The sequence below is a fragment of the Piliocolobus tephrosceles genome, chromosome 7 (genome assembly GCF_002776525.5).
Source record: "Piliocolobus tephrosceles isolate RC106 chromosome 7, ASM277652v3, whole genome shotgun sequence".
Taxonomy (NCBI): domain Eukaryota; kingdom Metazoa; phylum Chordata; class Mammalia; order Primates; family Cercopithecidae; genus Piliocolobus; species Piliocolobus tephrosceles.
Window position 1 is genome coordinate 133,787,522 of NC_045440.1, and position 15,303 is coordinate 133,802,824.

The following is a 15,303-nucleotide window of genomic DNA, read 5'->3' on the forward strand; positions in this document are numbered from 1 at the left end:
TAAGTCATTTATAATACTAAGCACCAGATACTTGTAGGTCTTTAGCCAACAGAGATTTAAACAATATAAATACAGTTGTACTAACTAATATTGGTAGTACTTTAGTTGACAAAAGTACGTGTTACATCATGTTTTGTTGTTCCTATGTCCTACAAAGAAGACATATTCTACAAGTATAGAACAAGGTTTTTTCTTCCCTCTCTGTCCTCCCATGTTCTAAGTACTTAATTCTATTCGATTCCAAGTTTAAGCACCACTGCCTCTGGGCAGGGGCAGTACTTAGCTTACAAGTTGAGTACTCATGACCCACTTTTCATACAGAAAGATTCATAGCCCACAGCACTCATTTATCAGTTGACCATTTTAATAACCTTTTTGTTCTCTGCTGCATTTAGAACTATCAATGTGCGGATATATTCCTAAGACAGCAAGTCCCTAACAATGCACTTTTTACATAATTACAAAAGTAGTTTGGGAAAAACATAATTAATCGTGAATTTGCTTTTCTTTTGCTTGTTTTTATCCTGCTGCTATTGCTGCCTACAGAAATGTTTTATTCTCTTATATTTTAGTTGTCCAAGACTTTTATTAAAAGCTTTAAAAATACATATCTCCTCCCACCCCACCCTCCTGCTTGGTGTTACAAATGTCTCAGAGTAATAATAGTAATAATAATAAAAGAACGTGGTACAATTACACACACTATCAAGATGGTCCGAGCACCTTGCAAAGTGCTTAGTGCCCTTATCCCTAACAAGAACTCCACGAGGTTGGTGGTCTGACCTCAGTGCCCATGCTATGCTGAGGCTCTGTGGTCTGACAGACCTGGAGTGAATGCCAGATGGACACGTAACTAGCTTTCTAGCCTTTCACGAGCCCCTTAGCCTCTTTAGGCTTCAGGTTCCCTGATGTATATAAACAGAGAGTCAAGTTGTACAGACAGTTTCCTGTGAAGAGGTCATACATGCAAAAAACACTTAGTGCAGGTCCTGGCAGGCACCAAGATGTCACAGTATTAGCTGTTACTTTTATTATTTCCTAATTGTTACACTATACAGAAACATAAATGGTCCATAATTACATGCTATCTATAATGAGAACCACAGGCCTATAACTTGATTGTATCAGCAGCTGTAAATGCCAAAACAACTGATAGTAAAAGTACCTCTCCCTTCAGACAAATAGCACAGGAGATGCAACCACTTTAGGTCAGTGTACCCAACCTCTTAGCTCTAATAAGGATATACCAGAGGATACACTAAACAAGTTTTTGTTGAGAAATTATTAGTTAAGAGGTCTGTCCTTTCTCCAGTTTTTTTTTTTTTTTTGTTCAAAATTCACAACAATATTAAAAAACAAACAAAAACTAAACAAAAAACCACTTACAACTTTGTCTCATAATCTTTCCAGGCTTTGTCAAATGGCTTCTTGAGATCCTTAGAACAGAGAAAATGAAATTAAAATTGCATCGACTTTGGCTGAAAATGAATAAATAGTTTTGAAATAACATCTCAGCAAGAATTGCTTCCTTTATAGGACACTGGGAGCTTCACTTTCATGCACATTACACCATTTTATTTGTTTATTTATTTTTTGACAGGGTCTCACTCTGTTGCCTAGAATGGAGTGCAGTGGCACAATCACAGCTCAATGCAGCCTTGAACTCCTAGGCTCAATCTATCTTCCCACCTCAGCTTCCTGAGTAGCTAGAACTACAGGCACTCAACACCATCCCTGGCTAATTTTTGTACTTTGTTTTGTAGAGATGGGGGTCTCATTATGTTGCCCAGGCTGGTCTTGAACTCCTGGGCTCAAGCGATCTGCCTGCCATGGTCTCCCAAAGTGCTTGGATTATAGGCATGACCACTGTGCCTGGCCAACTCACACCATGTATTATATACACAAGAAGCATGAGAGAGGAAAGAAGGGTGAGCGCCCTGGTCATGCTGATGGAGCAGGAGCCTGAGGTTCAGAGAGGCTGGGTCCCCAGTGGTCACACTGTGGGAACCAAGACTCGGGCTTAACTTCTCTCTCCCACCCATGGAGAACCTTCCCAATCTTCTTGAAAGTGCCTAATCTCATTCCTCTGTCAATACCATTATGTGAAGTGGCACATTTTTTCCAATGATCATTTTCCAAGAGTATTTTTAATGCTGAAAATGTTCAAAGACTCTTTCAAATACAAGTACTACTATGATCTTAAAAGAGGAAAAAAAATAATCAATCCTTTCAAGTTAAAGTGAAAATTTATGAACAGATTTAATGAACAAATTTATGAACAAATTTCTGAACACTTACTCCTTTGACTCCCTTTAGGTCTCCTTTTAATAACGAATCCAAGGTGAAGATCACATTGTGGCTCAGCCCCTGGAGCTGAAAAAGCAAAGGGAAGATGGGAGATGGTTAAAAAATAAAGTCCACATGAACAATAAAACCAGCTACTATTGACTGAGCATTTTTCACACACCAGTTTCTGTTGAAGGGCTTTCCATGCATTATTTCATTGAACCTGCATGACACCTCTGTAGGTTAGGTGACATAATTATCACCACTTTGCAGGTGAAGGAACAGAGATGGAGTCATTTGTGCAGAACCATAAAGCATGTGAGTGAGGGGCTAAGATTTGAATTTAGGCAGTGTAGGCTGGGCATGGTGGCTCATGCCTGTAACCCCAGCACTTTGGGAGGCTGAGGCAGGCAGATCACTTGAGGTAAGGAGTTCGAGATCAGCCCGGCCAACATGGGGAGACACTGTCTCTGCTAAAAACACGAAAATTAGCCAGGTGTGGTGGTGTGCAACTGTAGTTCCAGCTACTTGGGAGGCTGAGGCAGGAGAATCATTTAAACTTGGGAGGCGGAGGTTGCAGTGAACCGAGATCACGCCACTGCATTCCAGCCTGAGTGAGAGAGACTGTCTCCAAAAAAAAAAAAAAACAAAAAAATGAATTTAGGAGGTGTAGCTCCAGAGCTTGCTTAAACACTATGTTACAGTACACGTATATGTGTATAAATAATTCCTCAAATCACTATAGCACTTCCATTAACACCTCTGCCAAAATTGTAGCTCTTACAATGAATTTTCTTCAACTGCTTCTGTTAGAGTAAGGAGGGGTTTTTTCCATTTCCTTTTCACATTTTTTTATACCATGTATCATTATCTGAAATTGCTGTGTTTGGAGTTTTCTTTGCTCAGACTTATCTTTTAATTTTTAGTTTTTATGGATACATAATAGTTGTATTTATGAAGTACATGTGAAATTTGATACAAGGGTACAATGTATAATGATTGAATCAGGGTAATCGGGGTTTCCATCACCTCAAGCATTGATCATTTCTTTGTGCTAGAACATTTCAATTCCACTCTAGTTATTTTGAAATATATAATAAAAATCATTAACTACAGTCACGCTGCTGTGCTACCTAACACCAGATTGTGTTACTTCTATCTAACTGTATTTTTGTACCTAATAACCAATCCCTTTTTATTCCTTCCACCCTACTATCCTTCCCAGCCTCTGGCAATCATCATTCTATTCTCTATCTCTGTGAGATCAATTTTCTTTTTTAGCTCCCACATGAGACAGAACATGCAATAATTGTCTTTCTGTACTTGGCTTATTTCACCTAACATAATGTTGGATCCATTTTGTGGCAAGTGACATGATTTTGTTCTTTCTTTTTTTTATGGCTGAATATTCCATTGTGTGTATATACTGTATTTTCTTTATCTACTCAACTGTTGATGGACACTTAGGTTGACTCCACATCTTGGCTACTGTGAATGGTGCTCCGATGAACATGGGAGTACGAGTTACCTTATTGATACAGTGATTTCTTTTCTTTTGGATATATACCCAGCAGTGGGATTCCTGGATCTTCTGGTAGTTCTCTTTTTAGTTTTCTGAGGAGACTCTATACCATTTTCCATAGTGGTTGTACTAATTCACATTACCACCAACAGCATATGAGGGTTCCCCTTTCTCCGCATCCTTGCTAGCATCCATTACTGTTCTTTTTATGAAAACCATTGTAACTGGCATGAGATGACATTTCACTGAAGTTTTGACTCGCATTCCTCTGATGATTAGTGATGTTGAGCATTTTTTAATAAACCTTTGGGCCATTTGTAGGTCTTCTTTTGAGAAATACCTTTTCAGATCTTTTGACCATTTTAAAACTGGATTTTTTTCCTATGAGTTGAGATCGTTATATATTCTGGCTATTAATCCCTTGTCAGATGGGTAATTTGCAAATACTTACTCCTATTCTGTGGGTTGTCTCTTTACTTGGTTGATTGTTTCCTTTGTGGTGCAGAAGCTTTTTAACTTCATATGATCCCATTTGTGTTTGCTCATTTTTCCTTTGGTTGTCTGTGCTTTTGAGGTCTTTCTCAAGACATCTTTGCTGAGAGCAATGTGCTGAGGAGTTTCCCCCAAAGTTTTCTTCTGGTAGGTTCACAGTTTCAGGTCTTAGATTTAAGTCTTTAATTCATTTGGATTTGATTTTTGTATACGGTGACAGGGTCTAGTTTTATTCTTCTACATATGGATATACAATTTTCCCAGCACCATTTATTGAAGAGGATATTCTTTCCCCAATGCATGTTCTTGGTGCCTTTGTCAAAAATAAGATGACTGTGAGTATGTGAATTTGTCTCTATTTGGTTCCACTGATTTATGTATTTATTTTTAGTTTTAGTTTTTGAGACGGAGTATCACTCTGCCGACCAGGCTGGAGTGCAGTGGCATGATCTCTGCTCACTGCAATCTCTGCCTCTTAGGTTCACGCCATTCTCCTGCCTCAGTCTCCTGAGTAGCTGGGATCATAGGCATGCAACACTACATCTGGCCAATTTTTGTATTTTTAGTAGAGATGGGGTTTCACCATATTAGTCATGCTGGTCTCAAACTGCTGACCTTGTGATCCGCCTGCCTCGGCCTCCCAAAGTGCTGGGATTACAGGCGTGAGCCACCGTGCCTGGCCTATGCATCTGCTTTTATGCCAGCATCATGCTGGTTTGATTATTATAGCTTAGAAGTATAATTTGAGGTTAGGTAATGAGATGCCTCCAGCTTGTGTATTCTGTCTCCCTCACTAGTACATAACCTCGATGAGGACAGGGACCTTGACCTTTCTGTTCACAGCTATATCCTTAATGTCTAGATTCCATTAAAAAGATATTTAGGAAGTGCAATCTATAGCCGGGAAATAAATAAATATATATATATATATTTTGTTTGTTTGTTTGTTTCACTGCTCTGCGGCAGTGGCCTCAGTCTCCTTGATTTTAAGATGCTACAAAGAGGAATCTACAAAGGAGAAGGAGATGGAGATGGAGATGCTACCCAGCTGCAGAGAAGAATGGTGGGGGGAACCAAGGGAGGCAGAGTCAGGTGTGAAAGGAGTAACCAAAACAAAGACTGAGAAGACTTTTTAACTACTTGTCTTCAAGGAGACCCCAAGTAATCTTGATAAAATCAAGTTTTAGTAGCGTGGAACCCAAGACTGCAGAGACCTGCAGGACCAGATTATAGATGGAAAGGTCTGTGGGTCCCCTCACTCAAGAAATAATTTTACTCACACATAAGTGTATTCAATTGTTAGTCTGTACATCCATCCATCCATCATTAATAAGACATCTACTCTGTGCCACATACTACACTAAAAGCTTGACAGGCAAAGATGAATAAACATTGTTCCTACGTGTAGAGAGTTCATATTCTAGGAACAGAGGCAGTCACTACACAGCCAACTCTACTACATTATGCTATTATGTGTTAGTGGCAGAGGGACAGAGTGGTGTGAGAAGGACCAACGCTGACTTGGAAGGGCTTTGTGCATGACTCTCTTAACCACATCTGTAAAGCAGAATATTATAACCTATTGCAAGCAGCTGTTGTGAGAATGGAATTAGTTAATATGTGAGGATGGAATGAGTTAACATGTGTGCTAGCTTACTCCCTGATACCTAGAAGTGTTGAATACATGTTTATTTTTTAAATGCTATGGGATGAAAATATGAATAAGAAAATGAGGGAGCAGAGAGGGGCGGGGAACAGGAAGGCTTTTCCCACCAGACAGCTTCTCTGGTGACACATATCTAAGAAACAATCACTTCTTTCTTATTTCAAAGACAAAGGGATTTCTACCAAGACAATTCTGTCTGTGATTTTGCCAACAATCACACAGCAACAGCCTGGCTGGCAAGCCAGAGAGCTATAGTCTGAGAGTCTACATTCTGTGAGACTCTAAGACACTGGTTCTTGGGGAGTGGGGCAAAAAATAAAAAATAAAAAATCTTAGCAGTTATAACTGTCTGTGGCCCTCCAAATGGCCACAGTATATAACTGATGCCAACTATGTCTATTACCTGTATTAAAATTTCATGAGGGGAACGATGGGAGACCATGTCTAAAAAGGCTCTTGGGGAAAAGGAGGAAGGCTTTGGATCATAATGAGGAAAAAAAAAAGGTTGAGCAACACTAACTGGGTCTGAGACTGAAAAAATGAAGATCAATAGGACTCACCCTCTGTTTTATAATGATAGCTGAAATAACGTGCTCTGAGTCCCTCAGTTTCATTCTTGGAGTACAATTCCCTAGCATCCCCCTATCCTATGGGCCTTAGAAGTTTGGATGGATGGCAGGTAAGTAAGGTGGGGGGAGGCCTGACCCGCCCTTCACTAGTCAAGCTATTGCCTACCTTTCCTCTGTTCACGGAGAACCTTACCTTATTTTTCTTCAAAGCACTTACCATCCCTACCCATTTGTATATATGGTTGTTTCCCTATTTGTTGCTGTCTCCCCAGTTTGGTTGCCAGCTTGGGAGAGAGGGGTCTATATGCTCACTGCTATATTCCCAGAACTTAGAACACTGCCTAGCACAGAGCAGGTGCTCAAAAAATACTTGCAGAAGAAATGAAATACAGAATCATCTGTGGACAAGGTTCCTCTTTACAGGACTATCTATACTGATGGAAAGTTACATGCCTATCAATAGGGCACTGGCCAAATAAATTACAGAGCTTCTAAACAACAGCCAAAAAAATGAGAAAGCTCTTTATGCTTCACTTTGAAAATACCTCCAAGATAAATATTTATGTGATAAAAGCAAGGTATAAAACATTGCTTACGGTATGCAATAATTTGCATAACAAGGAGGAAAGAAGGCCAGGCACAGTGGCTCACGCCTCTAATCCCAGCACTTTGGGAGGCCAAGGCGGGCGAATCACTTGAGGTCAGGAGTTTGCGACCAGCCTGGCCAACATGGTGAAACCCTGTCTCTACTAAAAACACAAAAATTAGCCAGGCATGGTGGCACACATCTATAATCTCAGCTACTTGGGAGGCTGAGACAGGAGAATTGCCTGAACCTGGAGGTGGAGGTTACAACCTGGGAGGTGGGAGCCGAGATTGCGCCACTGCACTCCAGCCTGGGCGACAGAGCAAGACGCCATCTCAAAAAAAAAAAGGGCGGGGGGGGGGGGGAAGTCTATGCTTTAATTATTTCTGTAATAATATGCAGAAATCTGTTGATACCAATTTCCTCCAGGGTTAGAAGCTGGGCAAAGAAATAGGGTGGCAGAGGAGATTTTTGCATTTAAAAAAAATTGTAATATGTAATATATTGTTTATGTAAAAACTCAAAAATTTAAAACAAAATATGAAAAGACAGTGATTATAAATAATCCCTTTTCAACTCTTTGTTCTAAATTATGGTTTGCATCAATGCCTCAAATCCTTGGTGAAATGAAGCAGAAAATTAAAAAAAAATACATTAATGTTATTAGTACTTTGAAGCCTGTATTATAAAATAACAATTAAAGAATTATGAAACTCTGTGGTTAGAACTGAATGTGAGGGTTGTTCCAAATAAAAAGTGCCTCAAACCATGTACTGACCACACACAGTAACTTCTTTTTTTTCAAAAACACACACAGTAACTTCCTTTTTTTCAAAAATTAGTTATGGGGTCTTCTCTTGTTGGTAAGGCTGGTTTCCAACTCCTGGCCTCATGTCATCTGCCCGTCTCTGCCTCCCAGAGTGCTGGGATTACAGGCATAAGTAACCATGCTCTGCCACACATAGTAACTTTTTAATGTCATCATTGTGGTTAGGCATGAGGGGAAGATAGAAAACCCCAATAATTAAGAATTTCTCCATGGTTATCTACACACATTCTTGAGGGTTGATAAGAAATCATGAACGCAAAACATGTATTATGAATTCAGAATGTTCCCAGTGACTAGTCAATGAAAAGGTTACAGGAAAAAAAAATCAAAATTTACAAAGTCTTTCCTACTTACTTTCCAGGAAAAGGTAGGTTAATTAAAAAAAAAACTAGCACCGAAAAGTTTAAGTGACAAGTGAATAGTAATTACCTGTGTCATTATAAAGACACAAAGAAAGGTTTAAGAGAAAGCAAACCAATCTCAAGAGGAGGAAATTTTAGGAAATATTCATGGGGGGGGGGGCCAAAAAAAATCCTTTCTTGGAGATCTCAAAGAAGGGAAAACCTATTCTCTCAGTTATTTTAGGTGACTATTGTGCCACAGAGATGGAGTATATGACTTTGCAGTCATGGGATTCTATAAATTTCCTGTGTTTTCAGTTTTATAGTTCTTTCAGGAATCCTTTATATTAGCAGTCCCCAACCTTTTTGGCACCAGAGACTGGTTTCGTGGAAGACAGTTTTTCTACAGATGGCAGGGGGTGGGGGAGTTGGTTTCAGGATGAAACTCTTACACCTCAGATCAGGAGGCATGAGTTAGATTCTCATAAAGAATGTGCAACCTAGCTCCCTCACATTCACAGTTCACAACAGGGTTCGGGCTACTTTGAGAATCTAATGTCACCACTGATCTGACAGGAGGTGGAGCTCAGGAGGTAATGCTTGCTCACCCACCACTCACCGTCTGCTATGTGGCAAGGTTGCTAACAGGCCACGGCCCAGGGGTTGGGGGCCCCTCCTTTATATGACCTGGGCAAAAGTTTTGCAAACTGATGTGTAGCAGTCGTCTCCAAGGCACTTACAATACAGCCAATATAATACAATAACAATATCAGTAAACTTCCTGTATCATCTTCATTATCTTTAATAAATTTTTAAAAAGCCTTTCAAATCCATTATATAATTATTTTCCATTGATTTTACTAAAATTCTATTGATTACTCTATCACATTTACTCAACTTCCAAATCATTTCCTTTCCTTTATTGATAACGCTGAATTAACATAAGTTCTTTACATGATTCAAGTCTACAAGAAGTTGAAGGATATGTTTTTGAAAATGCATTTTTTTCATTTTATTAAGCAAACAACACATTTAAAATCATTTCAGGACCAGGAATGGTGGCTCATGCCTGTAATCCAAGCACTTTGGGGGACCAAGGGCCAGGAGTTTGAGAACAGCCTAGGTAGTACAGCAAGACCCCGTCTCTTTAGAAATAATAATAATAAAAAAAAGATAAGCTGGGCATGATGGTGCATGCCTGTAGTCAGCTACTCATGCGGCTGAGGCAAGGACTGCAAGATTACAGTGAGCTACGATCCTGCCACTGCCTGAGTGACAGAGTGAGACCCTATCTCTTTAAAAAAAAAAAAAAATTCCAGAATTATATTTAGGTATGGTACATAGTTTTGCTTTCCAAACAAATTGCTTCTAGATTTCTTTCCTAAAAGAAGAGGTATTCCCCCTGCTAGTACATACATCAAGCCTAACCAGAAATTTGGAGTTAATCAAACATAGGGAGGCTGAGGTCTACCTTCCATCATGCAAAAGGGACTTATGGAAGCAAGTAACTGTAATTAATGTTAAACTTGACAAAAATAGTCATTTATTCCCTACAATTGCTTCAACACTGCCAGCAATATACAAGTAGCCCCTGTTATCCCAGTCACTGGAGATGACTTCATAGGTTTTCCTCTGCATATATAAACATGTATCTTCTGCTTTGATTTTTTAAATGTCTTTATGCTTTACCACTAAAAGAAATGATCTCACTTACTGTTTACTGAGTTATCACCTTTCCTCACTAGAAGGTTTGTTTCTTAAGGGGAGGCCCTGTATCTGTTTTGTTTACTAACTGATCAGATCCCAAAGAAGGAATCAAGAAGCAGTTGTAGGCCGGGCACCGTGGCACATGCCTGTAACCCAAGCACGTTGGAAGGCTGAGGCAGGCGGATCACCTGAGGTTAGGAGTTTGAGACCAGCCTGGCCAACGTGGTGAAACCCTATCTCTACTAAAAATACAAAAATTAGCCAGGTGTGTTGGTGGGCGCCTGTAATCCCAGCTACTCAGGAGGCTGAAGCAGGAGAATCTCTTGAACCTGGGAGGCGGAGGATGCAGTGAGCTGAGATCACCCCACTGTACTCCAGCCTGGGTGACAAGAGTGAAACTCCATCTCAAAAAAAAAAAAAAAAAAAAAAAAAGCAGTTGTAGGTCACACTACTGCCATTTCTAGCTTGCCTGAATACTGCCCAACTCAGCTCTAAGCCCCTCTACGGGCCTGTAAGTGGAGTGCCCTTAAGGCCTCACTCCAATAAGCCACCCTGTCCTGGTGGAGCAGCCAACCAGCAGAAAGACAATGAGTCAGCAGGGCCTTGTTTTTTCTTGCCTCTGACAGGAGAGCAGAGCACAGTTCTACAAATGGCACTTCCAGGACACCTACATGCACACAAGACTGTATTAATTAACGAGGACATAATTTGCTTGCTTTGTCATCTTGCATTAATCTTGACATTCCCTCTCCACTGCCCATTGGTTCTCTCTCTCTCCAGACTTGAAACAGTTTCTCTGAAAGTAAGGCTAATGCAAATCTGCTGACTTGCTCAATACATTGGAAAATCCAATTAAAATAATGAGCCAGCTCCCAGCAGTTAAGTCTGCAATTCCCTGGTATAAATTAGGTATTCTGTCTAGTATATTAACTCCTTCAGGTCCTAGAGAGTTATAATACTTGAAGCTATTTAAAACTGGTGCCTCCTGAAGTGGCAGGTCAAAAAATAAAACTAAATAAAAATAAAACTGATGCCTCATCATTAGGCTGCTTTCCAAGGTACTGTGATACAGAGGAAAGAATCCCAGAGGCATGTGGCCACTCATCACTCCCGGCCTGCGTGAACTGGGAAAACCGCTTAACCTTGCTGGTGTCCCAGCACCTTCCTGAACCCATGCCAGCATCAGTGGATTGAGACAGAACTGACACCAACGGGCCAGGTACAGTGGCTCATCTGTAATTCCAGCACTTTGGGAGGCTGAGGCAGGTGGATTGCTTGAGTTCAGGAGTTCGAGATCCACCTAGGCAACATGGTGAAACCTTCGTCTCTATAAAAAAATATAAACATTAGCTGGGCTTGGTAGTGCATGCCTATAACCCCAGCTGCTCAGAAGGCTGAGGTGGGAGGACTGCCTGAGCCCAGGAGGTTGAAGCTGCAGTGAGCTGAGATTGTGCTTGCACTCCAGCCTGGGCAACAGAATGAGACCCTGTCTTAAAAGAAAAAAGAAAAGAAAAGAACTGACACCAATGAAGCTCCACTTTATTCCAGGCCACAGAGGTGGCTCGTTTCACACACAAAGTCTCATTAGCTGCTCCTGGTAACCCTATAAGGTATTACCAAATAACTTGGCCAAACACACACAGTTACCTGAGACACAGTGGATGCAAACACAGGCAAAATGCCTGACACTACTGTAGGGCAAGTGCCCTGATAGCAGTAACTTAAGCACACCCTTAGAATGACCCTGTGGCAGATGTACCTGAATGTGTGTTCTGAGCTAGGGAATCCCAGGAGTAGCAATCACAGAAATTCGTTCCTTGCCTATGAGAAATGTCCGAGCCCCCGGCCCGTCCTGTGGAACACAGGTCCTAAAGAAGATTGCGGCCTTGAGTTTTGGGCTCCATGAAGGTTGCCAGGTGGAAGTTATTAAGGGGAGTGTTAAGTGAAAATCCTATATAAGCTACATGCTGTTCACTAGTGGCTAAAGTCTTCTTGTCCAGCCTGCTGCCACTGGACTCTCTCCCCTGTATGTAAGCCCCTAATACATCCCATGTCTCATTTGCTGGCTCTGGGACTTTTCTTTGGCCTCTTGAACCTGGTGCCTTCCCTACTGAGGCTAGGGGTTCGGCACAACAACCACATAATACCCCTTGATTAAATGTAACCAGGTTTATTTTCATAAGATTATTTATTGATTTATTTATTTTTGAGACAGAGTCTTACTCTGCCACCCAGCCTGGAGTGCAGCCATGCTCACTGCAACCTCTGCCTCCTGGGTTCAAGTGATTCTCCTGTCTCAGCCTCCTGAGTAGCTGGACTACAGGCACCTGCCACCACGCCCGGCTGATTTTTGTATTTTTAGTAGAGACAGGGTTTCGTCATGTTGAATCATAAGATTCTTTACACTTGAAAAGCTCAGCAGTAGTGGTGAAAAAATGATAATGAGATAGCATTTCAGGTACTTTTAAGGCTGGGATGGGAAGCTTCAAAATATCCTTTCTATTGCACCACATTCTCTCCATCTCACAGTTTCTGCTTCCCTGCCTCATCTGCAAGGCAGTCTCCACAAACTGTAAGATAATGCAGCCCAGTATACTGTGTTCTAATCTAGGCAGAACAGCGTGAATTTTATTTAAATGACAGAGGGTACTGTATTTAAAATATGTTATCTAAAGATATTGCTCACACCACCTCTGTAAAATGGGTCTTAGTCTCACTAGATTAATGAGGAAACAGGCTTAGAGAGGTTAAGTAACCTGCCCAAGGTCAAACAGTAAGTAAAGCAGATGGTCAGGTTATTAATTAAGGTTTTTACTGACTCCAGAGACCATTCTCATTTCCTCTGTGCTCTGCTGTTACAGTGATCTTTTAAAGTGATTACCAGATTATATCACTCTCCTGCTTAAAACCCATCATTGGCTTCCCACTGAACTACACTCACACCCAAGCTCCCAATTTAGTTCTGGCCCTGCCAACCTGTTTTGAGTCCCTCTACCCATTCTCACTGCACTTCAACTCCTTTTGGTTTCTCAACCCACAGAGCTCTCTCCCCCTTTGCGTGTGCTTTACTCTGTCTGGAACACTCTTCCTCTGTCTTCATGTCACTTCCTCAGTGAGGCCTTGACCATTCTAAATAATAAATAAGTCTCTTCTTACTAATCTCTTGTTACTCTGGACCACTGGCAGAACAGGTTCTCTTTCACAGAGTATTGCACTTTAAAATCACCCGTGTGTTCCTTTACTGTCTAGAGCAAAGCTTCTTGGAGGCACAGGCTATGACTGCTTTGCCTACCACTGAGCTACATCAAACTCCTAGAGTAGCAAAGTGTTGACTTGCTATATACACTAAATAAAAATGCTTACTGATTAAGTAAATGGATGAATGAATTCCTCTCCAAATCAGAAGAGCTGCTCTGAAGCACCAAGAGTTATAGAACCTGAACCAGTTTTGGTCTTCCTGGAGTGCTCAGCACCAGAATGGGGGATGCAGAATGGGGGAAGGGGCAAGATTCAGGAGAGGGATAGAAGAGTTAGAACTGCTCCCAGGATATAGCTGGGAGTGACAAACCAAGGGTACCCCTCCCACTCTGCAGCTGTTAGGCTCTGCCTGACAAGAAGAGAAGAAAGAATGAAGGTCAGGAGACCTGTTCTAGACTTGAACCTGTCTCCAACCAGCTGTGAATGGTTAGGCAGGTCACTTTTTGTTTCTGGCATCAATAAAGCGTGGGGTCCCTAAAAAGATCTCTAAGGTACCTTCTAGTTACAACACTCTTACAGCTTAATAAAATGAGCTACTGAGACACAACTGAATAAAGGAGAAAAAATTCCACCTCGAATGGGTGAGAACTATAGGGAGATGCTCAAACTGCCTCAGAGACAAGGCAGCCCTGGTCCCCCGCCCAACAAAGTAACAAAAACAAACAGTTCGTGGTAAAGTCAGAGAGTTAGAAAAGTCCATTCAAAATTCTTATAACAATTCTCAATTTTTTTGTATAGTCCACAATGTTCACCATAAAACTTCAGGCACAGTATAAACATAACCTTTCGAAAAAGTCTGAAATATTTCAATGAAGTGAGCATCTTAATTTGATCAGAGCAAGGCACCAACTATGACCTACCAGGGCCTTGGGCTACTGGCAGTTTCCCCCCACTTCTTGATTCTTAAATGACAGGGAAGGAGGAGAAACAAAAGCATTACAAACTGAATTAATGGAGTAATGACAATCAGTAACTAAATAATATATACTCATGAGATGTGTAGAGATTTCAAACTATTACATTTTGGACAGCGGTAAGTGGAAACAATAGAAATATTCAAAATAGGAAGTTGGGTAAATAAATTACAGTGCAAACATAAGATGGGCATTCTATACAATTTTTAGAATGTGCCTCTTGGTGGGAAGTGCCTCTGGGTTCTGTAGACTCCTCTTTGGAGACTGCCAGGGGTAATGGGGGAGAGGATCCTGGCTCCAAACCCTGCCCAAACAAGCCTTGATCTAGGAGGTTGTATGCTTCCAACTAAGCAAAGGTTTTTAGGCTGCAGTATTTTACAAAACAGGAAAACATTTTCAAAATGTATCAGTGGAAAACCACAGTATAAAATGGCACTGCAGTATGAACCCAATGTTTAAAAAAATTATATGACTTTAAAAATACGAGAAAAAAGATGTTAAAATAGCAAAAAGTTTAGAAAGACAGAGGGTACACACACACACACACACACACACACACTCCATAACAGGTAAGATTACTGTCGATTTTTATTTTAGTCTTTTTCTCCATATATTTTCTGAGTTTTCAACAATGAAGTGGTATTATTTTTGTACGTAGAAAGTTATTAAAAAGAAACATGACACAAATCACAAGAGGGTGATATAATTAACCAGTAGCCTATTTCTCATTCAACTTGTTCTTTATTTATTGATAAAAGATGTAAATCAGATGACATGTATAAAAGTAAAAACAATTAATATTATAAAAGTGAATCTGGAGGGAAAAACAGTTGCAGCTTCTCTGTAATACTAGGAAATTCTGGATCTCTGTCTAGAATGACAATCCTTTCTAGTGGTTCTCAAAAGTGTGGTCCTCAAATCAGTAGTGTCAACATCATCAGGAAAATGGTTGGTTATGAAATCCCAGACCTAATTAATCAGAAACTCCAAGAGTGGGGCCCAGCAACCTAAGTTTTAACAAGCTCTCAAGGTGAAATGGATGCAAGATCAAGTGTGAGAACCACTGCCTTAGACTAAAGGTTGTCCAAGTGCAAGAAAAACCAAAGTTCCTTTAGAGAAGGAAAGACTTACAG

General features: G+C 40.6%; 1 protein-coding gene across 3 annotated transcripts in view; it reads right to left on the reverse strand.

Annotated features, from left to right (window-relative positions):
• The window catches only part of ASAP1 (ArfGAP with SH3 domain, ankyrin repeat and PH domain 1), a 314,103-nt gene that overhangs the window by 142,541 nt on the left and 156,259 nt on the right, over positions 1 to 15,303 (reverse strand). For all 3 annotated transcript variants that reach the window (XM_023223822.2, XM_023223807.2, XM_023223814.2), the window contains exons 4-5: positions 2,299 to 2,373; positions 1,387 to 1,436 (exon numbers count right to left, since the gene is read on the reverse strand). In XM_023223822.2, the coding sequence (XP_023079590.1) occupies positions 1,387 to 1,436; positions 2,299 to 2,373 (125 nt within the window). The remainder of the gene's footprint in view (positions 1 to 1,386; positions 1,437 to 2,298; positions 2,374 to 15,303) is intronic.